Here is a 24,968-nt window from a genome sequence, read left to right as displayed (position 1 = left end):
AGCAAACTATTCACGGATCTTATTATTTTATTAATATAATTTAATTATATATTAAATAAATAATTCTCGACCTTTCGAGTACTTATTTTCGAGCAATAGTTCAAATAGTTTGCTAACATGTTCGAATCTTTCAAACGGAACTTGAGCTTTAATTCGAACTGAATTCGAGCTAATTTTTTTTTTAAAATTTTTGAACTTCGAATCGATCCCGAACTCAAATAGAACGAATTCGAGCCTTTAATTTTTCGTCATATTTGGTTCGGTTCATTTGTACCCTCACTCCCACAACACTTATTTTATTTGGTATTCTTTTTTATTTTTTAAAAATTTGTTTATATATATATATATATATATATATATATATATATATATATATATATATATATATATATATATTCCCATATCCAAAATTTATAATTTATTGGCCTTTTTATATTTACTAGGTAAAGACACGTGCGACGCACGTGAAAATACATTTCTATTAGCAATAATTGTTGTTAAAGAAATGAGATCAGAAGAGATTAATTTACAAAAAAATTATATATTAATGATTTCATGCTATATTAGTTCGATAGAAAATGAGTCATGCAACATGTGCAAACAAATTTGTACAATAATTCTTAAAATTCAAAAAAATCAATACATAAATTTCATTTATCAAAATCTCGTGATAAATTAAATATAAAATCTCATTAGATAATAACAAATCTCACGATATAATTGTTGTAAATATCGCAGTACGATATATTGGTTGTACCTTTAGTATTATCCGTAGGAAATTCAATGTAATATAATTTGTACTACATGTATTATAAAATGAGTGCAAAAGATATTTGTTTAAAAATTTTATGTGTTATAGATCTAAGGTTATTATTGAATGGATGGATTTCAAATCACAATAGTTATTAAAATTAAATTTAAGAGAAGAAAAAAGTAAAATACATAACGTTGACCACTTATTTTATCACGTGTTATTGATTTATGAAAAATAAAAATATAATATAGATAATATAACCTTAAATTAAATTATTGCGTCAAATGTTTTTTTCTTTTATATTTTCAATTTATATTGCTTTCACGATTTTTTTTGTCATTAGTTTTTTCTTCTATGTGGAAAAACAATATTCTCGTCATCTTCATTAGCAAATCTTATGAGAAGAAATGTATATTCTTCTCTATTTGATGCCTCTACAAATCTCCACACAAATTAAGTGTTTTGTAGAAAAAAAAAGTTTGTTTCATCAAGCATATAAAACCAAAGAATTTTTTTATTTCAGTATTCTACAAATTATATTTATTTTTTGTAAAAAATATTTTAACTTAATCTACAAGCAAATAAAATCAAAGAATTTTGATTATTCTATCTTCTAGACAACTGACAAAAAATGATTTAATTAATATTTTATTATATTTATCAAAAAATGTTCAACTCTTAACGATATAACATATTTATGCAATATATTATTTAAATACAAAAATTCAAAATCACGATAACATTTTTTTTATATTTAATACTATATTATTGGAAATCTTAAATTTGAATATATTAATTTATTTTTGAGAAACTTCTTGCATATATAACTCATTCAAAAGATTATAGATTTACAAAATAAAACAAATCATATTCAATTTAATATTTTGTGAAAAATATACGTTCACTTCATCTACAAGCAAATAAAAACAAATAAATTTGACATTTCTTATTATCAATCATAACTCATAAGGAGAAATATTGAGCAATAGTGAATAATTTTTGTAAAGATTTATTCATAATATTTTTAAAAATTTACCTTCATAGATATGTCATTTCAGATTACATAAATCTATAATTGATTTACTTATATTCATCCTTTATAAAAATACATCTTCGTCAATGGCAAGATCATCAAATAAGTAATTGTTATAGTTTCTGATCTTTAGAAAGACGAAAAATAGTTAAAATTAGTAAAACTGTATGTATTCAATCATATATTGTTAAATTTCAATAATAATCTAAAGCTTTGAAAAATATCAGTTGGATTTTTTTATAAAGAAAAATAGATAGAATAAATACTCACGAAATATTTATAAGGTCATCATCTTTCTTCTATATCCAATAATGCTTTGTATCATTTTTGTAAAATGTAATTAACCGTCGAATCTTCTTCGTAACACTAACCCACATGATTTAATTATCTGGGTTCATTATTTTAATTCGTCGTTTTAAATTAATTATTCTCAACTAATGCAAAATAGAGTATATTTAATATCATGTCCTTATACAAATTATGTTTTTTGTGGAAAAAATTCACTATATTTACAAACAAATAAAACAAAATAATTTTGGTATTTCAATATTGTACAAACTAATTTTTTTGGGAAAAAATTATTTTCGCTTCATCTATAAATCTGCAAAATAAAATAAATCACATTCAAACAAATATTTTTGTGAAAAAAATTTGTTCACTTCAACTACAAGAAAATAAAAATAAATAACTTTGACTTTGTCTATGGAGAAGTAGTGAGTATTGCTAATGAATAATTTTTATAAAAATTTATTTATCATAATTTTAAATATTTACATTCAAAATATATCTTTTAATGTTACAAAAACTATAATTGATTTGTCAATATATATCTCTTATAAAAATAATCATTCGTTAATTGCAAGAATCTCTCATAAAATAATTGTTATAGTTTCTAGCCTTTAAAAAGATGAAAATATAGTTAAATTAATACAAATATATTATTCAATCTTATATCGTTAAATTTTCATAATAAACCAAGGTTTGAACAATATTAGTTGACATTCTTTTTGATAAAGAAATATAAATAAAATAAATATCAATGAAATATTTATTAGGATTATCTATATTTATATCTGATAATTCTTGTATCATTTTGTAAATATAATTAAATATCGAACCTTCTTCATGACACCAACTTTGTTAAAACAAAAACGAAATTAGTTTAATTAATGATTTGGCTTCATTAGTTTAATTCTTCATTTTAAAATAATTAATCTTAATGAACATAAAATAAAAGATATTTAACATCACATCGTTATACAAATTAAGTTTTTTGTGGAAAAAATATTTTCACTTTATTTACAAGAAAATAAAAAAAAAAATTTGTTATTTTTTGTGAAAAAAATCTACAAATTAACTTTTTTGTGAAAAAATCTACAAATTAAGTTTTTTGTGAATTTTTTTTTTTCACTTCATCTATAAGAAAATAAGGTCAATATATTTTGGTATTTCAATCTTTTCAAATTAATATTTTTTGTGAAAAAAGTTTGTTCAATTCATCTACAAGAAAACAAAAATAAAAGAATTTTAAAGTTTCAGTTTTTTTGGCAACTTGATCATTATCTAACATAAATGTAGTTTGACAATTTTGTCCTTATCATAATAACTGATTTGACAAAAACATCCTCACTAAATTTTTCCTGTATGTACAAACTAAGGACAAAGTTGACAATACACAATAGAAAAACTTTGACCTTGATTCACACTTTTATAATACATAAATGTAGTTTGACAATTTTGTCCTTATCATAATAACTGATTTGACAAAAACATCCTCACTAAATTTTTCCTGTATGTACAAACTAAGGACAAAGTTGACAATACACAATAGAAAAACTTTGACCTTGATTCACACTTTTATAATATGTATAGATAATTCCTTATTTCCTTTTTCAGTATTTTTTTCTTTATTTTAACTACTCGTGACAAAATAATTTAAATATGATACCGAAATTTTTGATGCGGTAATGATGTGAAATTTGGAAAATTCTGATATACCAAAATAACGAAAAAATATTTATAAATTTTAAAATATAAAAAATTATTATAAACGATACATACTGATATGAAAAAATAATATAATGTAAATCATAAATAACAATGTTGGCCTAAAAAAGGCAAAAAATCGAAAAAATAAACAAAGTGCTGCGGGAGTAAAATATGGAGCTACATTATATTTTAGAATAAGTCTTTTTTAATTAAGACGATCTCACGAATTTTTATGTCTAAGACGAGTCAACCATACAAATATTCACAATAAAAAATAATATTTTTTAATAGATGACCCAAATAAAAGATCTGTCTCACAAAATACGATCCGTGAGACCGTCTCACACAAATTTGTGCATATATTTTATTTCTATTTTTTGTTTTTTGCCAATATAATTTTTTTTTAGTCCTTGGCCTTTTTAATATATTCTAATTTAATTCTTTACTTAAAAAAATCATATATTTTTTAATTTATATATATTTTTTCAGTATTATGATATACCAAAAAATTTCAAATTTATACCATTATTTTATCAAAAATTTCAATAACGCCATCATATCGTACCGAAATTTTCGATATTTCAAATTTCAAAACTTTTTCCACTCCTAAATAAAATAAAAGAGAAAATACTAGAAGAAATAAAGAATTAGAATATATAAAAGACCAAATAGGATGAGGCAAAGTTAAATGAGAGAGCTCCGTTGAAAATGTTGGTCATGTTATGTTCCCCCATTCCCTGCTTCTCCTCTCTTGCAATCTCAGTCGACTTCAAGCCCTCTCCACCGCCGCCCGTGCACCGCCAAGATGGCGGCCCACGGCGGATATTCTCCCTCTCTGTGCCTCTGCTCAATCCATCTCCGAAACTCAGCAAGCACATTCTCTCGCCGTCGTACACGGCCACCTGCCACGCAGCGTCTCCATTTCCGCCGCCCTCATCCTCTCCTATGCCACCAATCTTTCTCACCCCCCTATTCTTCATCACCTCTTCACGAAATCACTTCCCTTCTCTCGTTCCCCATTCCTTCATAACACTCTCATCCGGGCCTGCACCCTTTTATCTAATGGGCCTGGTGAGAATCGCGACACTGTAAGAAGTTATGGTATTTTGTTGTACAATGATTTGTTGAGGAACACCGCTCCTCTAAGGCCGGATGACCACACGTTTCCTTTTGTGCTGAAACTCTGTGCGGATTTTTTGCTAGTGAAAAAAGGATTGGAGGTGCATGGGAGTTCGATCAAGGCTGGATTTGACTATGACGTGTTTGTGAGTAACACTCTCATTTTGTTTTATGGGAGCTGGGGTGATTTGGGTAGTGTAAGAAAAGTGTTCGACGAAATGCCCGCGAAAGATTTAATATCATGGAACACAGTGATTCGGGTTTTCTCCGACAATGACTGCGGGTTGGAATCGGTTAGTTTGTTAAAGGGTATGTTTTTGGTGTCCGGGGTTACTCCGAATGTCATTAGTATTGTGAGCATTTTGCCGGTGTGTACGAGTCTGGAAGATGAGACTTTGGTCAGATTAATTCACTGCTATGTATTGAAGGTTGGTTTGGATGGTCAGGTAAAGATTGGCAATGCAATGGTTGATGCATATGGAAAGTGTGGAAAATTTGAGGCTTTAGAGGGAGCTTTCAATGAGATTGGCGAGAGAAATGAGGTCTCTTGGAACTCGTTACTCGGTAGTTTAGCTTATATGGGTTTTCATAGCAGTGCCTTGGATAGTTTTAGGATGATGGTAAAGGAGGGAGTGGAACTGAGTTCTATTACCGTTGCCACGATGTTACCGGTATTGGTAGAGCTAGGGTTTTTCAGTAAGGGAAGAGAACTTCATGCATTCAGTGTGAAAATGAGCATCAACACTGATGTATTTGTTTCGAATGCATTGATGGATTTGTATGGAAAATGGAGACGTTTCACTGAAGCTTCAAATGTGTTTTGCAAGATGAGTGTGAGGAACATTGTGTCTTGGAATACCATGATAGGTAATTTTGCTCAAAATGGGCACGAGATGGACGCCATAAAATATGTTAGAGAATTGCCAGCTCATGGTGAACTTCCTAATCATGTCACTCTCACAAATGTCCTTCCTGCTTGTGCCAGATTAGGTTCTGTTATTCATGGAAAGGAAGTACATGCTAGATCCATCCGGAATGAGTCTGTGTTTGAATTGTTTGTCTCAAATGCTTTAACAGACATGTATGCAAAATGTGGTTGCTTGGATCATGCTCAAAAGATATTCAACATCTCTCTTAGAGACGAAGTATCCTACAACACGCTAATTCTTGGCTATTCACAAACTAGCAAGTGCTCAAACTCTGTTATCTTGTTTAAAGAGATGGAAATTTCAGGACTGAAGCCAGATACAGTCTCCTACATGGGAGTCTTCTCTGCATGTGCAAATCTATCGGCTATTAAAGAAGGGAAGCAAATTCATGCTTTCGCAATGAGAAGGTTGCTCCATGATCATCTTTTTGTTGCAAACTCACTTCTTGACTTGTACATTAAATGTGGAAGAATTGATGTTTCGAAGAAGGTTTTTGACCAGATTCCAAAAAAGGATACTGCATCTTGGAATACAATGATAATGGGGTTTGGAATGGTTGGGAAAGTGGATTCCGCTGTTAGGTTCTTTGAAGCTATGAAGGACGATGTTGAATATGATTCGATATCATATATAACAGTCCTCTCTGCCTGTAGTCATGGTGGATTAGTTGAAAAGGGGAAAGCATACTTCACTGACATGTTGGCACGGTACATAACACCCTCTGATATGCATTATGCTTGCATGGTGGATCTTCTTGGGCGGTCCGGTCTTATGGAAGAAGCAGTGTCGCTTATTAATAATCTCAAGATTAAACCAGGTGTTAATGTATGGGGTGCTTTACTTGGGGCAAGTCGGCTACATGGTAACATGGAGCTTGGCTGTTGGGCAGCAGAGCATTTACTTCAGCTGAAGCCTGAACATTCTGGGTATTATGCATTGCTATCAAACATGTACGCAGAAGCAGGGAGGTGGGATGAAGCAGATGGAATTAGAAAACTGATGAATACAAGGCATGTGAAGAAGAAACCTGGTTGCAGTTGGGTTCAGGTTCAAGACCAAATACATGGCTTTATTTCTGGAAAAAGATTGGATCCTTGTATGTATCTTGCCGACTCAGGTTAATGGCTGGGAGCACACTTTTTTTGCTTTTGAGTTGAGAAGAATCGTTGAAAAACGATTGGAAGTGAGATAAGAAAGAAACGCCACCGAATATGCAAAAGTGAAGAGAATAGGCACCAAGATTGTAACTTCAAACTGAGAAACAAGGAAACATCAGATTATTGGAATTTGCCAATGAATACCAAGTATGAGTGCCAGACTTCCTGGTCACTGAAGAATCTCACAGTTTTATCACAAAGAAACAACCAAAACAACTTGGACGAAAAGTTGAGCTTTTACAGGGCAGCAAGTGATAAATTAAAGACAACCAAGCTGACTAAATTTGTACATCTTTACAACTCTGAAGTCTTACTGATAGTGATATCGGTAGATGTAGAAGTATCCTTCTTTACTGATTTGCACAGTGGTTAGAAAACTTCATGGTTAAAGAAAGTAAAGGGATAACTAGGAATTAATTCAACTTAAAAAAGATTTACAATGCATGAATCTCTCACACAAAATAACTAGTTGTGCTTTTGAACACCGGTAAACGCAAATACCAGGTGTTCTGAAAATTATCCCGTGCAAAAGGCTGCTAATGTTACAAAAAGAACGACAAACCCGCAACTGTACAAATGACGCAGATAGCTGATGAAGCATTTTCTACTTCATTTCTTGCATGTCCTCTTCGGTTTTCCAAACCACATCCTGGAGGCTTGCTTGATAATTTTTTATAGAACTGCATCAAAGAACAGCAGCAGTAAACAAACTGTGAGTCCACTTCAGGATCTTTTTAATTCATAAATGGGGATGGGGGACTAGAACCTACTGCCTCCCCTTCGATGGAATAAGCCATGCCAACTAGCTAAGAGGTTTTCGGCAATCATTTCAGGAAGTCTGATTAAAAGAACATTATTTCTACAGGAAAAAAGATCAGATTTGGCAAACCAGCGGACCTTGTGGAACTCCAGTGTGTCACCCTTTGCCTTTCGAACTTCAACCATATGCAGTGATGGGGCTACTTGAAAGACCTGAAAAGAACATTATTAGCGTTAAAGTTTTAAATATATAGTCAGTCAGACAGATAAAACCCGACTAGATAAGAGCTGCTGAAGAAATAAAAATGGAATCATCAAAAAATGGGAGCATCCCGAAAACGTCCGGGTCGAAAAAGACTTACTCGAACTATTACTCAACAGAAAAAATACGCTTCGTAAAATCGTACCTCAGTGGCTACATTAAGGTTGCCTTTTCTTCCAGCTTTCATGTTTTCAAGCCTCATCTGGGAAAATAACATCATATTCATGTATGAATCATAATCTCGCCTAAGACTTGGAATACAGATTCTAGTCATGAATGAGGTCAAAACGCCTGAAATCTCATAAAAGTACCAAAAAAACAAGTTTTTACCTTGTAATTCTTCTTGTGAACATCAAAACCAAGAGGCTTTGCAGCTTCTTCAATTTTGCTAATTATCTCATTAGCAGGCCTTTTAGAAGTGAACCTTGTTTCTCTCTTAAAATCCTGTCACAAAACAATGGGCAAAACATAGAGAAAAATGAGTAATGGTACTCTCTAAACAACAAAGAAACAGAGAGGGTTCATAAGACCAAGGATACGTCACTATATAGAAATTGTTGGAATGATACAATTCAAATATTTTGACCTGGTTTGCGTCAAATAGATTCCCAAGATTGAGACCTCTAGACATGGATATTAACTCGAAGGCATTCATTGCAGTCGGCTTCTCCTCCTGTCCTCCATCACGTGATATTTCTATGTTAAGAAACTCTAAAAAGATTATACTTTGAATGTTAAAAATTCCGCATAATTCTCAAAGTCTGAAAAATGCACCTCGGAGTCCTTAAACACAGCTTCCACATCATCTAGATTCATCTCTTCTTTCTCATCAAATACTGGTGGTTTGTAATCTTTCTTAAACCACTCGTCCTTCAAGATTTTAGGAATAGTGATGCGCTGCAAAAGGTCACAAAATTTTATAGAGAATTCGTTAAAAGAACATTTTAAATTAGCATCAGATGTGAACAAGGTAGCTTGTATTGAGCTATTTTCATACTTACATTTACAGGATTTGGATCCAAGATTTGAGCAATCAATTTCATGGCACCGAAAGAAATCCAAGGAGGGCAAGTAAATTCTGCGGACGATACCTATACGTAACCAATAAAAAATTTAGTGAATCAACCAAAGCAATAAAAGAAGTTAACTTGATTATAAAGTTGACAAAATATATGCTTTAATCAAGTTGACAAAATATATGCTTACTTTTTTGTACAAGGTCATGAGGTTGGAATCATCGAAAGGTAAGTAACCTGCGAGTAGCACGAAGAGTATGACTCCACATGACCACAAGTCTGCAGCTGCTCCGTCATAGCCACGATCGTTGATAACCTAATCCGATTATGATCCCACTGATCATGAAGAGGGGAAGATGACAGATAAGAAGAAAGTGGTATAACTCAAAAAACATACCTCAGGAGCAACATAGTTTGGTGTTCCACAAGTGGTATGCAACAAACCATCATCCTGGCACATCAAAGTTTGCAAGAGTTCTACTTTGATTAAAAAATCAGCATAATATCAAAGCACACAACGAGCAATTTTTCAAGATTTTCTGCGCTGAAATTGAAAGCTTTTCAACATCTCCGTCCATTATCCACTTTATCTCATAGAAGTAACCCTTAATCCAAATGAAAACTATGTATATACAAAAATATTACTTTTTACGACTATCAAAGCGCATGAACAATGTGAATACTGAATGCTAAATAATTTAAGAACAAATTCACAATATTGCAATCAATAATCACCTGGACTTGCTGGGACAGAGCACTTAATCCAAAATCAGAAACTTTGAGGTAACCAGAAGCATCCAGCAATAAATTTTCTGGCTGCACCAGTAAAGATACGGAATATAATTTTTTTATTTTTTGACAAATTCAAGGTCAAAACAACTACCTTCAAATCCCTGTGGTAGACTCCCCTACTATGGCAAAAATCAACAGCATTAATCAGTTGCTGAAAATATTTTCTTGCTTCATCTTCTTGCATCCTTCCATGATTTACCTTCATCGATACAAATGTTCAAATCAGACAAGGTTTCAATAATTCACAGCGTAAAATATATAAAACATACAAGAAGTTGTGGAAATATCCATCTTCTGTAACATACTTCAAAAGATGGTGAAAATTCCTATTCATTTGACGTGGGGGGTGGGAGGGAAGGGCGGGACATTTATCATCTTACAATTTTGTCAAAGAGCTCCCCTCCCGTGACAAATTCCATTACAATAAATATCTTGGTCTTGCTCGCCGTCACCTGATGAAGATATACCATAAGAAATGCAGGCAACACAACCAAAAACAGAGAGAGAAGAGAACCTCCAACTTTACAATATAAGAATTGGTCCCATGCTTTAAGAAGATCTTAGAATGTTCATATTACACTTTGACGAGGACCAAAGATCAGTGCAGAGTACAACCTCGTACAATTGAACAACATTGGGGTGCTTGATCAATTTCATAGTGGCGATCTCCCTCTTAATCTGTTCAAATTTATACACAAGATATTTTAGAGCCGGAAGAGAAGTTTATTTTACAAAGTTATAGTTAATTATAGAGTGAAAATATCCATAACTAGAAAGATGAATTCAATAAAATACAGGCCATCTCCTACCATCAAGAAAGTCATACAGGTAGTTCCAAAATATAAATAACTACTCCATTGGATATCATTGAATTTGATACAAAGGCTTTGAGGCATATGGGAAAATGAAGAAGAAAGTTAACCTGCTCAGATAATTTGTGCTTAAGAACCTTATCCTTGTCAAAAATCTTGATTGCCACGGGCTGTCCATTCTCTGTGTTCCTGGCAAATTTCACTTTTGCAAATGTTCCCTCACCAATAGTTCTTCCAACCTCATACTTTCCGATTACTCGCCTCACTTTTGATTGACTCATTTGCTGATGATTATGGGGGTATATTCTCCCCTTACCTTTACTTTTAAATAAAAAATTTCCTGCACGGACAAATCATAAGTGTATGCAGTCAAACATTTTACTAACTTTAAAATCCAGCAAGATTTCTACAGTTTATTGATATTCGCACGAAAAATGAATTCATGACAGCTGAAAGCAAAAGTTGCCAAGCTCAGGAATTGATCATTTATACCTAACAATAGAAGAGCAGAATCACCAATTGTATGGGTTGGGAAAATGACAGGTAACATTTCTTTTAAGAGAGGTTCTTTTTACAGATTAAAATACACTCAATCAATGTCATTCTTAGATTATAAAATGATCGACTAAAAAAACACTAAAAATCAGCCAATAATAGAATAATAAACTCCAGAAAATCATCATGATGACCACAAACAATAGATAAGATAATCAATTATACTGATTCCACACTCGCTAATCCAACACTAAATCCCAATCACAAACCACAAGCTAAACCAAAAAAGAAAACCAATTAAAACTTAAACACTGATTCAAAATTAGCCAAAAATCTCTCAACTTTCTCACAAAACGTACCAAATTCCAACCAACCTCGTAGAAACATTTTATCTACTTTTTCGAACTCACTCAATATTCCCAAGATCCAGCAAAAGGCTTTGAAGACCCTTGAAATCAAAAGACAATCTCACAACAACAGTCTCAAGTTTCTGCACAAAAACAACTCCACGAACTCATAATCTTGAAGGGTTCCCAAAATACTACACAAGAATTGAAGCCCAAGATGAAATGAGCGAGGAAGCTTGAATTTCTCGAAATGTAGCTCACAGATTAATCAACCTGAAATGCAAAGCAGAACAATACTTCAAAATTCAAGATTTCTCGCTAAAGACGAACCAAAACGAACTATAGTACAAGAAGGGCTCGAAACTAGGTGACACCACAGAAAGAGACGCATCAGAATCAAGAATTCAAGGTACACCACACTCGGCCCTTAAAGTCTTCTCAACTTTACCAAAAAGATAAATTAAAATTTTCTGCTAAATCATCAATTTTCACTTCTTGGAAGGTTCCCAAACAGCTATTAATTTCTTTTTGATGTTGCCTCATTAAATGATAATAATAATTACTATCCTTTTGAGAGGTCGGGATATTCGTCGTACAGTGCGAAGTCAGAAGCTCATCCTGTCGCTGTTCTCTCCATCGCATGCAAATCGAGTGTAATTGGTGCAAGGGACCGCCATTATCTTCAAAGAACTATCTCCTGGAGCTCGGGTTTGCTCCAGCATAATGAAACTTTTTTCTCCGACAAAAAAAGGGTTATTATTAAATCCATCCATTAATTTTCTTCATAAATTATTAAACATTTGATAGATTTTTTAATTAATGAAATTAGTGACGAATGTGCATGCCTAATTACATGGATAACATTGTTGGCGTGACAAAACTCCCTCGACATACACGTATAAACAGATTTCAGGGTTCTACTGTTGTTCTGAGTCGGTAAAAAGACGAACGTTTGATCAATTATGAAAAATTGGTTTATTTCTTTCGTCGCTCTCAACATGTCAATATGGACACTAATGACAGGCAAATAAGCATTTGCTATTAAGAGGGAGTAGAAGATCTTCATTTGAAGAGTCAGCGCGATTGGAATCTATTCTACATGATTTGTCATGTGTAATTTATTTAGTTAGTGTGATTTGTAGACTACTGTGTTAGTTCGAGAGTTTACATTAAAAAATAAAGACAACAGATTTCATGTTATAAACATTAAGATAGTAGGATAAACTGTTGGACTTGCTATAATAGATATTGTAAGTCACCAAGGAAAAAAGCTAAGCTAATGAATTAAAGATTCCTTGTTAATTGATAAAAACAAAACAAATGTATATCGGCAAAGAGATCAGCCTTACGCAAGCCACATCATAACAGAAAGATGGTTGTGAAGACTTGAAAATTGTTAACACGTCAAGAAATTAAAGGAGATTATACAAGTAATTATCACATATTATATGTCATTTACAAGCTATAAACTCAAAAATAAAGAGACAAATAAGGAGCTTCATTAAGTTGAAATGGTAAGAGTTGTAACATCCAAAAGAAAAGAAAATTATGGCATTTAAAGATGGACATAATTAAGACCTTCCGCTCACTTCTTTGGAGGCTTACAAATAGGGATCTTAAGCTAGACAAAAGCCACACAATACTACATCAAATACTTCATAATTTTTCAAGCTTCATGAGCTGTAAAGAGATACGAAATTCTGCAACATTTTCGAGTATAAGTTCTACCATAATATTGAGTCGAAGTTCTATACAATCATTGTTCGAAGTCCAGCAAAGTTTTAACCATTTTCGAGTCAATCATTTTACACGTTTTTCTTATTCAAGAACAAATAGGTATGTGTACTTTTTGTTTTAACTCGATATATATTTAAAAATTAACCAACATATACGTATTATACGTGTTTAAAATATGATTTCTGAAATCTGTATTTCCGAAGCACTGAAAATTTGGGAACTAATGGTACTGAATATACCTGATTCTTGATTCTTGATTCCTCGCCTCATCCCTTAGAGGAGAGACCATAGAAGGGACTAATATCGGTTAGCCATGAAATTCATAATTTGTTCAGTGCATAATTCCAATACATGTTTATTCATGGAAAATAAGAATATTTATGTATGTATCTGCTATTATTGTTTTTGTTGAAAAATGATTTTTAAAGCCGGGAGCAATACTCCTGCTTACTGAGTGATGACCATGTCACTCACAAACTCACCACTTCTTAGATAAGAATGAAGATCAGTTAGAAGATGGAGAACAAATACAGTTCTGGGGATGGTAAGGAAAGAGAAGATCGTTGCCAATATTTAAGTTTCTTTTTTTATCAGTTTATTTCAAGTTGTATGCTTCCGCGCCAATGTATTACATTTCGCTAATGTGAAGTATTCTATGATTATCTCGGGGCGTAACAATAGGTGCATAAAGTATCATTGTCTGTATTAAAGTTTTTGTCATTTTTGTCTTTATCTTGGTGATCTAGTTTTTCTAACACAATAATTTATAACAATTAAATCTTTCTAAGATGTTTGATATTACTGCAAATATATGAGTCCAGTTTTAATATAAAAAATGCCAGTATCGTTTCACAGAGATTGATATATAATAAATTTACCTGAAGCATAATTCTTTACTTACCTTTGACGAAAATGTGAAAATTTATTAAACTAAATTGAAATTCAAATAAAAAGATGAAACATACGTAATATAAATAATTTGAATTCAAATAATAAATAAACAAATATTAAGATCAATTCATGTATCCCTTAATATTCTCTACTGATTGGATTTGAATTTTAAGCCATGATTTTGTCATAATTTCTTAATCTATTAATATATTATGTTGATCTAGATTAAACTAACTCAACAAAATACAATAACTAACTAACTAAGTGTTCTTGCATTATTTAACAATTGCAATAACATTAACGAACCATAAGATTATATCATGTTATAAAGTCTCTCTCTTATCTCAATTATAACACATAAAATCACTTATAAGTCGACAATGCTCCAATTATGTAATAAACATGATAACATAATCAAGATTGATCAATTTGAAAACGACATACAATAACTTGAGTTAAAAACAAAAGCACAAAATAATGTACGAAAACTCCTTTATTACTGATATAAATACATGACGCAACTTTAAAAAAGGATGCAATCAGTGTTTGTTCAATACCCATTGTCCGAAAATCATCTGAAAAAAATATACTAAATTTTATTCAAATGATCATATCCCCTAAGAAAAGGTCATAGGACTTTCAGTGGAAATATCATAAAAGTTTTGTGGGACAGGACTCAGATAAGTACTTGCCCAAATTGAAGGCAACTCCCTAAAAAATCACGTCTCTTTTAGTTTTTGTCACCTACACCAATCAAACTTAATGAGTCGAGAGACTCAACAAGTTCGTTTTGTTGGGTACAATAATTATCCTTGTTAGATAGGACAATCAAAACATATGTCACATGTTCGATTCTCATTAATTGATTCATTTTTTCAAAAGAAAAGAAAATTAACACTTTAAATTTCAGCAATCTCGATATTTCACTTGAATAATTTATACATTTATCCCTTAATGTTTTTCACAAGGTGGATGTTTGCTCCTACCTACTGGATGCATCAACTCCTATAAGTAATAAACTACAAATCATGCCATTAGCATGCAAAAGCAGAAGGTGCTGGACAAGCAACTCCTTCACCTCCTCCATCATCAATCCTTTATAACTCAACATTTGTTTAAGAGGAAGCCCGAAAATCTTACTCGATCTTAAAAAATTTCATATGATGAGACGCCGAGGGATTTACATTCTCGTGGTTCTATACATGATGTTGATCCAAGTTTGGGGCATGCAGGGAAACATCGGACAATGTCTTACCAATTGCAGCCAACAATATGCGACATGTGTGGCCAAGTGTACAACCGATGATCAAGATCCTACTTGTTATCAAGATTGTGGGAGTGGTAACATTGATTGTGTCAACTCTTGCCTTGCACCAAAATCTCCCCCACATCCCAGCTCTGATAATTAAGCTCATACATACATATATATATATATATATATAAAAATTAAATTTATATGTATAATATTAAATGAAATACAAGTACGAAGCATAAGATATATGTAAGCAAAATGTTGGTCCCTCTGTACACATGCAAGCGGACTGCATATCACAGGTTCAAAAAATGCTTGTTTGTGTGACATTTGAGCTCGTTTAGCTAAATATATATAGAACTACTTACACTACAAAAAATTTATTTTGTAAATGTAAACACCTATTATATATATGTTTTACAACCAACAGAAGTTGCCTTCAGATTCTTGTACATCTAAAGCATCACAAACCCTATAGAAAGTACTCGTTACGCCTTTGGGGTCGAGTAATATATAACCCTCTTTACCCTTTAAGCATCGTCTTGAATCTTCAGTATGATATAGGTTGTAATGCACTTAGAGGACTAGGTATTTGCGAACCCGCTCTCTGCGGCAGCCTTTAGTTGCACCTTGTCTATTTTCACCCTTTGACACTATTCACCATAACATTCGTTATATTTGGGAGTAGGAATTTAAGTTTGGGGGTTCAACGAAAGCATATCAAAGTGTGTACTGATCAAAGTTTTTAAGTGATACATTCTGGAAACAAAAGAAATGAAGACGTAGAGGTTTTGTTTTTCAAACTTCAGAAACAAACCTTGTGTTATTTTACCTTTACTGTTCTGTGGACTAGTTTCTGTACTTTTAATTAGTCCATATTGTACTTTCAAAGATCGAGATAAGTCTCTGACTCGTGAAAAACTTTGAAACACATATTTCAGAAGCAAAATAAAGAAATATTTGGATTGTTTATTTAACTCCTTTCTAAACATTCTGCTGATCCTAACACTTGCCTAGTTTAGGATTAAGGAATCTTGGTCAAGGAAAAAAATACATCAATGCTTCCCAATAAAGCTCAAGACCGGAATAAGTTCTTATTAATCATGGGTACCATTTGTATGCTTTCTGGGCATATTGGGAAGCATACGTCTTGTATAATACCAGACTACTTTAAAATTTAAGACTAATCTGTTGCAATCCCATGTGGTTCCAATTTCGATTTTGGAAACGAACCGTAAAACTTTGGTGAATTTTTTGTATAAAATGTTCGCGTGAGCATCTCAATTCAAAACAAACATACGAAGCTCTTCAATATTTTTCGTTGTTAAGTAAGATGTTAGCACGGACATCTTATACAAATACTATGAGAGTGTTTCTCGCGATGTAGCATAGAATCATCCATGATCATGGTCTCTACTCAGACATATGCATGCATGAGAATCATATTCAAAGGTAAAGGTGAGCCTAGCCGAAGACAAGCACAATCTAACTAGCTAAAAACAGTTTAAAAACATCATAATTGTATGACATTAATTTCAAGATACTTTTCGATATCGTGGCTTGAGTAGATTGAATTGCTTTTATTGCTAGCAATTTGTCGAACACAAATATTTCAAAGAATAATGGAAAGAAAAGAAAGTGGCTACTAAATAAAACTAGGAACAACACTTAATGACAATACAAGCAGGAAAAGACGTCGACAAACATAATATTGTGATTTTATCATCTCTGTTTTCTTTTTATGTATAACTTAAAACTTTGTTTGAGTTGTTCAGTACTCACTTGGCCATCATCGCCAATTGACGAACTCTTTGTAGTCGATCTGCCCATCACAATCCTCATCTGCCTCGCGGATAATCTCATCGTCCACCCCATCGGTGAGCTTCTCACCGAGATTCGCCATAACATGGCGAAGTCCAGCTGCAGAAATGAACCTGTTTTGGTCCTTGTCGAAAACCCGGAATGCTTCCGTGAGCTCCTCCACAGAATTTGTCTCTCATTTTCTACGCCGTCAGGTTGAGAAACTCAGGGAAATCAATTGTTCCATTTCCATTAGTATCAACCTCATTGATCATATCCTGAAGTTCAGCTTCTGTTGGGTTCTTGCCAAAGGAGAGCATCACATTGCCAAATTCCGTGATAGTGATACTACCTACATGTTTGGTTCACAAGACATTAACAAAAATTCACAGGTTGTCCATCCCAAATCAAATTCTATACCAACGAATAGCACAAAAACAATATTCTGCCGCAGTCAACTCAACCAAAACAAAGAGAAATCAGACACCTTTCCACGGTAGTTTCAGACAGCAAATAAGAAACCAAACCGTGAAATAAAGCATGACAACAAAAAAATCCACTGGTTAAGCATCAACAATCCATGCAAAAAAAAAAAAAAAAAACAAAGCCAACATTGAGAGAGAGTGATGAACATTCCAACAATTTCTTCTGCACATTACAACTAATCCGCCTAATATGAATCAAACAGCAGACATCAAGGAAGAAACTTTCACCAACAGCTAGCACCTAACCATTCAAACAACAACAAAATCAAAGCTTTAGCATCAACAATCCATGCAAGAAAGCTAACCATTTCTTCAGAGTATCACAACTAGTAAGCTAAATACGAATAGAACAACAAAAACAAACACCACATATTTCTAAACCTACAGAACACTGAACATATTTCATCATTCACATACAAAAAAAATAACGCAAACACGCACACGCCAGAGAAATCAAAGAGAAATCGACGTTATCATTTACTCCAAATACAGATTCAGCATTGGTCAACATGATCAAAACAGAGCTCACCATTCCGGTTGTGCAAGGTCATGAGGTGTATTTGGGCTCCCAACTTTCTCCTTACACGGTAAGAAGGTTCGATTTGGTTGATTACCGGAGAAAGCTTCGCATAAATAAAAGGGTGGGGGAGCTAAGTCTTCTCAGTTGGTGGGAAGAAAATTTTGATTAAATTTGTGCCTAGTTATGCAATGTCATGCTTCCGTATCCCAAAGGCGACCTGTGCTCTATTGTGAAGGTGTGTGCCTAGTTTTGGTGGGGATCTCAGGATGAACGAAGAAGAATGCACTGGACAACGTGGGCCGTACTGTGCCAACCACAATACTTAGGTGGGCTTGGTTTCCGGAAACTGGAAATTTTTAATAAGGCCTTATTGGTCAACCAGGTTTGGAGAATTATCCAGAATCCACGATCCTTGTTGGCAGGGTCCTTAAAGCTCGCTATTTCAACCACACTAGCGCTCTCTATTCTGGAATAAGGATTTTTAGAGAAGGGGCCGTGCTTGAGTATTGGTGATGGCGCTATAATGGACATATTTTGAGATAGTTGGGTTCCTTCGCTACGGAACAAACTCGATCCGCAGGTTGTCCAGCTGTCTGAAGGCACAAAAGTTAGTACAATTATTCATAACCATCAGTGGAATGAGCCTTTAATTCGAGGGGTTTGTTTGCCTTATATAGCTCAGGAAATTCTCATGATCCCACTATCTAATGTTACTGTTGAAGATACTAGATTCTTGAAACATGATCCAAAGGGTCGTAAGGAGCAGTTATAGAATTGGTATTGGCCTCGATCAGTCGAATTCCTTTGTGTTAGAGAACTGGTGGCGGTTCTTATGGTCCTTGGCAGTCCCTCCCAAGATTCTCGTGTTTTGGTGGAGAGTCTTTCATAATATCATTCCCATTGAAATGAACCTCCGAAGGAACCATGCACCTGTCTCCGGGTGGTGTCCATTATGCAATAAATTAGAGGATTCTACTTGCCATGCCTTGTCTACTTGTCCGATGGCGAAAGAGTTCTGGAAAAATAACGAAGTTTGGAATGAGCTGAAGCATTTTAGGATCCACGACACGAAAGTACTGAGCCTTAACATCCTAAACAATAGGGATCGGAAACGAGTTGATGAATTTACCGTTCAAGTGCCATCGACAAACTATTTACGGCTGGATGTAGACGCAAGTTTCAACGAAGAAGGTAACTGCTGTGGTGTAGGTGGAGTTGTTCGGAACCACTTGGGTCAAGCTGTGGCTGCCTTCCGCAAAACGTTACCAACTTGTTGTGTACCGGTTAGAATTTTAAACTCTAAAATTTTTTAATATTTTAAATTATCTATCCGACTATTATTTCAAAATTTACATATAAATTTTTATTAAAAAATAAGAGCCAAACCCGAGTATACATGCATGTAGCTCCGCCACTGGACGTGGGAATCAATTGTTCTTGGGGAGTTGATAGCTATTAGAAAATGTCTGAAGTTGGTTAAAGACGAGGGATTTAAACAGGTATCGATCTCCTCCGACTCACTCTTGGCAGTGTAAACCGTCACTGGATGTGATTTGAGTTATAATCCCACATACAACAATGAATCCAGATCGATTTTTTTTAAAAAAAATTCACTAAAACTAGATTATTTGATTTTCAAGTATACTATTTATATTACAATAAAATTTTAACTAATTTTTTCCTTCAAATTAAATACATATCAAGTATTTTATACCAAAAAATACACATGTGTCATAACACCTTTGCTTTGAAAAGAAAATAAAACATAGCAAAATTAAAACCAAAATATTAAATAAACCCATCATATTGTACACAAAAATTTATTATTTATAAAATTATATTTTTATACTGATATTTAATCCATGTGAGACTATCGCGTGCAAGATTTATACTATTTTATTTATATTAATTTCACCTACAAAAAAAAACATTATTTTGTAAAAATAACATTTGTCTTTATTAGTTAAAAGGGATTTGTTCCCTTATTTTTGGTGAATAATTGGATAATTAAAGAATCTTTTAGTTTGATTGCTGGAAAACATATTCCCACTTAAACTACTAAACATGAGAAAAATAGCAATAACTTTACTTGCATCTTATTCTCATTTTTTCCTATGGACTAACTTTGGTTTTAAAAAAAAAGTAATTTATAAAATTATATTTCATTAATTCAGATTTTTTAAAGTAGCAAGTCAGATTTATAAATCAAAATTTCTGGATATACTTTCTGAACATGAGATATACACTATTTTTTGTCAATGGGTTTTATTTATTGATTAAAAAGATCTTATAATTAAATATTTTTCAAAAAGTAAAGTCTCATTAAATAAAATTAATATGATTTTCGGAGGCATAATTGTTCATATATAGACAATAAACATATAAAAACATTGATGTTTAAAATCTTATAATGTTTAAAATATTTATGTTACAAAATTATTAATAATTATTTATTTCATTAAAACAAAATTGATTATTGAATAATAATACACAATTGAAATTTGATGCTTAAGAATTATATAATTCAAAATATTTAAATTGCGTTGTATGACAGCTATATGTGAAAGTAAAGCAATTAAATTTCAATCCTTAATCCTCCCATGGAAGTGCTAATTAAAAGAAACAAACTACTCAGCCTCATCACATCTAGGCGATTCATTCAGATCAAAATCAAGTATTTTAGATTCAACCTTCAGCTCCGGCTCCTCTTCAGCTCCTCCAGGCCTGCCGGAGGCAGCACCAGCAGCTCCGCCCTGTTCTTGCTCAGCTGTTTGCTCCGAGTTCTTGGCCGCAACATCCACATTCGAAGTCACATATGCTGGCTTACCATTTGTGTTGTAAATGCTAATCTTGAACATGTCGTGGCTCGCCCTGTGGCCTCCCAATGCTTTGTGATTATCAAATCTTTTGCCACAAACGTACTTGGAAAGCGTCGATGAATCGCTGCTGCTTCCTGCTTCGACCATGCTGCAGCCTGCTTTTGAGGCCATTTTGGACTTGTTTTTGCTCACGATCACCTTTGCTCCATTCGGCTGATTCTGATCCTTGGTTTTCTCTATGGTTGAGCCGTTCGCGAACCTTTTATTGCTCCCAGTGGAGTACTCCTCATCCTCGTCGTCATATGAGGAAACCAAGATCCTTGAAATTTTGGGTTCGAATAATTTAATCTCCTCCTTGCCATTTTCACTCGTTGGATATCTGACAGTAACATCGAACATGACATTCGAGTTATTTCCGGCATCATCCTCGGATGATGATGAATCCTCAATGTAGCTGCTGCTATCTTTAGGTTTTTGTATCTTAGCTTTCCCTTTGCCGTTTTCAAGAATCATCTCTCTTCCACTTTTGGCCTGAATTTCCTCATCTCCACCCTCTCTTTCACAAATCTTCAGGCCCTTCGCCACTGGATTGCTATTTAGCAAATGTAAAAGCTGGTGCGCTGCCAGGCGAATTCCTTCCTCAATATCCGCCTGCTTCGATGCTGCACGTCCACGCTTAGCAGTCACGGGCCATGCCAAAACATGGCCTGGACCATTCATGTTTTGCTGCGGGGATGCAGGGGGGAACTCGATCCTTGCCTCCGGTGGCGGACTTACCCCTCTCCAGTTCCTGTCCGGATGGTTCTTCATATGCCCATACAATGATTTGTTCGATTTAAACCTTTTTCCGCACACCCGGCAGGCAACCTGAGGCAAACTCGAGGCCTTATGCTGGTTCTTGAAATCTCTCTTCTTCCCATGGATGCCTTTGTTGGCCTGAGCATGCGCGCTGCTCATGTGACCTCCCAGAGCTTTGCCGCAGCTAAAACTCTTGTCGCACTCTTTACAGTAATGCTTCTTTATTTCCAACACCTCCGGAAAACTCCGGCCATGCAATCCAGATGGTCCAGCTCCCCCAGCATCGACTAGTAAAGCACCTCTTGGTTCGTGAGATGAGATAACAAAGGATGTGTACCATGAAAATAATAATTTGAAAGATATGAATAATAAAAAGATGCACAGCTCCATAGAACTCAAGTCAAATGTCAAATGAAACGAGGATGTCCAAAGAATCAATTACTTATAATTCGTAGCAAACGTTGTCGTTCAGCTATCTTAAGCTGAGAAAATCAAGAATTTTAAAGAAAAAATTCAATTCAGATTATTCTCACCGGAGCAGAAAGCATTCTCAGAAAGACTCTTCATCTCTTCCTCCGGAGCAGAACCCATCTCCTCTTCTACCTCCGGCACCTCCTCCGTCGTCCTGCGTGGCTCAGCTGGCTTACCTTCACCTGAATCTTCCATAAGTCTTCCCTGTTCAGCTTCTTTAATTTTTGACGTTTATCTATAAGCACAAATAGATACCCAAAGAAAGATAATAAAAAAATAAAAAATCAAGAATCCCAGAAATCGGGGATTGATTTGAACAAATCCCGATTAATTCTATCTCAACACTTCAGTTCCCCGGCCGCCATTAACACCCAAGAAAACCTACAGAAAACCCAATAAACAAAAAGAGATTGGGCGAAATAAATATCAACTATGGAAAGTGGTTAAGAAATCAAATTAAGAGAATCATAAATGTAGGACTGATTTTCTTGTTTAACTTAAAAGGAAACAAAACGACGGAAGGAAGGAATTAATTGAGTTTCATATGGAAATATTTACAGACTCACGAAATTTTAGGATACGATAATTTCAAAAATAAATAAAAATAAATAAAGATATACATATATACGTATGAGAGATATCATGGACCCAAAAAAACACACGGAAGCGTGTGTGTGCGCGTGTTTGCACTGAATTTGTGGTATATTAGGGCAGTGAAAGGCGAAGAAGAAGAAGAAAAGCTGGTGCATGGTTGATATCACGTAGAGTTTTCTCCGAGTGTCTCTCTATATTCTCGGAGGGGGCATTCGCTAATTAATTTAATTTCAATCACACCCATTTTACTCATACCTCAGTGCTAGGAATAATGTTAAATCTTCAGGATTTTATATTGCATATACTCTGTTTTATGAAGAAATAATTATTATTGTTTTTATAGTAAAATTTGAAATATAATCTGCGGTCGACCGAGATTTAATATATAACCTTTTCGATTTTTAATCGTTTTCTAGACCTTGGTATTTGAAGGTTAAAACAATTAAAGAATATCGAGTAGATCTTTGGTTATACGGTCTAACGGATCTTTAATCTAAGACGAGTCAGTTTTGTCCATATTTACAATAAAAAATAATATTTTTGACATAAAATGTAATACTTTTTCATGGGTGATCCAAAAAGAATATATGTCTTACAAAATTGATCCGTTAGATATCACGAGAATTTTTGTGAAGAATATCGTATATAATATATAGTATGTATCTTGATCCATGTGTTGTGTGTTTACATACAATTTTTATAAAATCATTGATTTAGATCTAGTTATTTTATGTAATTTTTGATACATAAATATTTTTTTAAAAAAAAAGGATGTGGTGACTGGATAGTTTTATAAATTTGTCTGTGTTAAAAACAGTTTCCTTTTTTTATTAGAGATTTTCTTTCAAACTATTTTGTCTGAATAAACTTCGAATTAAAAAAATTGTAAATTAACTAAAAATAAGGATTGCATGTTTGCACTTGCAATTTTGGAGTTGATTGAAAAGGAAAATTCGGAATTAGAGAAATGGGATTTATTGGTTTTAATGTTATTGATTTTTAGACATTAGAATTCAATGGATCATTAATTTATAAATAATTTTAGAAAATGAGGAAAAAAAAATTAAACTTTGAAAGTTTTTTTGGAAATGGTCAAATAATGAATAGATCCGGCTATTTAAAAAATCAAATTAGTTTAGAACACTCATTTCGTCTAATAGGCTAACACTAATATCTCAAATTAAAAACGAGATTTCAGATTCGAGACGTAATTATAACCAACATCACCCGTTCAAAAATTCATTTTAACAACTATAATCAAATGGTTCGGTTAGTCATTTGGGTTAAGAGTGAGTCTCATGTGAGACCGTCTCACGGATTAGTCATTTGGGTTAAGAGTGAGTCTCATGTGAGACCGTCTCACGGATCTTAATTCGTGAGACGGGTCAACCCTACTCATACCCACAATAAAAAGTAATACTCTTAGTAAAAAAAGTAATACTTTTTCATGGATGATCCAAATAAGAGATCTGTCTCATAAATACGACCTGTGAGACCGTCTCACACAAGTTTTTGTCCTGGATTAATCGATTGAAATGAGAACAAATTTATGATAAAACTATAGATAACGATGAATAAATTTTCTATTGGGATATATAATAATTATGAATGAAATTAAAATTTATTAAAATAGGATTTTATGATGTGTTCTTATTAAATAAAAATGGAATATTTTTTGTGATTACGAAGATGCATTTTTTTTTTGTTATCAAAATATATACATTGATATCAACTTAGTTATTATTATATATAAGTCTATCAACTTTAATCCTATTATTAAGGAGATAGGATGATTAATTATTTTAAATTATATTTTAGATAATTTATTATATTTTAAATTAATTTATATGTCTTTCTGTTTATAAAAAAAATTATATTGAACACACAATTTTATATTGTTAAATACAATGTATGTGTGTAATTGTGTGTATTGATATTTGTTTATTTATATTTTAAAATATTTGTTATGATAATGTCGACAAATAGTAACGATGCACATCTAATTACGAATGATCACTCCAAAGGCAAATATTTGTGTGAGACGGTCTCACGGGTCGTATTTGTGAGACAGATCTCTTATTTGGGTCACTCATGAAAAATTATTACTTTTTCTGCTAAGAGTATTACTTTTTATTGT

General features: G+C 33.2%; 2 protein-coding genes and 1 pseudogene across 2 annotated transcripts; 1 reads left to right on the top strand and 2 right to left on the bottom strand.

The window, feature by feature from the left end:
- The first annotated feature begins 4,474 nt into the window (after window positions 1-4,474).
- Window positions 4,475-7,161, top strand: LOC140834112 (pentatricopeptide repeat-containing protein At1g18485-like). Its single transcript, XM_073198755.1, has one exon. The coding sequence runs from the start codon at window positions 4,499-4,501 to the stop codon at window positions 6,944-6,946; it is 2,448 nt and encodes an 815-aa protein (XP_073054856.1). The 5' UTR covers window positions 4,475-4,498; the 3' UTR covers window positions 6,947-7,161.
- A 205-nt stretch (window positions 7,162-7,366) lies between these two features.
- Window positions 7,367-12,213, bottom strand: LOC140834113 (CBL-interacting serine/threonine-protein kinase 3-like; annotated as a pseudogene).
- A 4,397-nt stretch (window positions 12,214-16,610) lies between these two features.
- Window positions 16,611-19,294, bottom strand: LOC140833440 (putative calmodulin-3). The gene is given in 4 exon segments (XM_073197772.1): window positions 16,611-16,903; window positions 17,046-17,335; window positions 17,337-17,496; window positions 18,159-19,294. Coding segments are annotated over 3 exon segments (384 nt in total). The 5' UTR covers window positions 18,181-19,294; the 3' UTR covers window positions 16,611-16,903; window positions 17,046-17,133.
- Between the last annotated feature and the right edge of the window lie 5,674 nt (window positions 19,295-24,968).

Source organism: Primulina eburnea, chromosome 6 (assembly GCF_022965805.1).
Source record: "Primulina eburnea isolate SZY01 chromosome 6, ASM2296580v1, whole genome shotgun sequence".
NCBI lineage: Eukaryota > Viridiplantae > Streptophyta > Magnoliopsida > Lamiales > Gesneriaceae > Primulina > Primulina eburnea.
The sequence above is the reverse complement of the archived record's forward strand: the minus strand, read 5'-3'. Positions and strand labels throughout refer to the sequence as shown.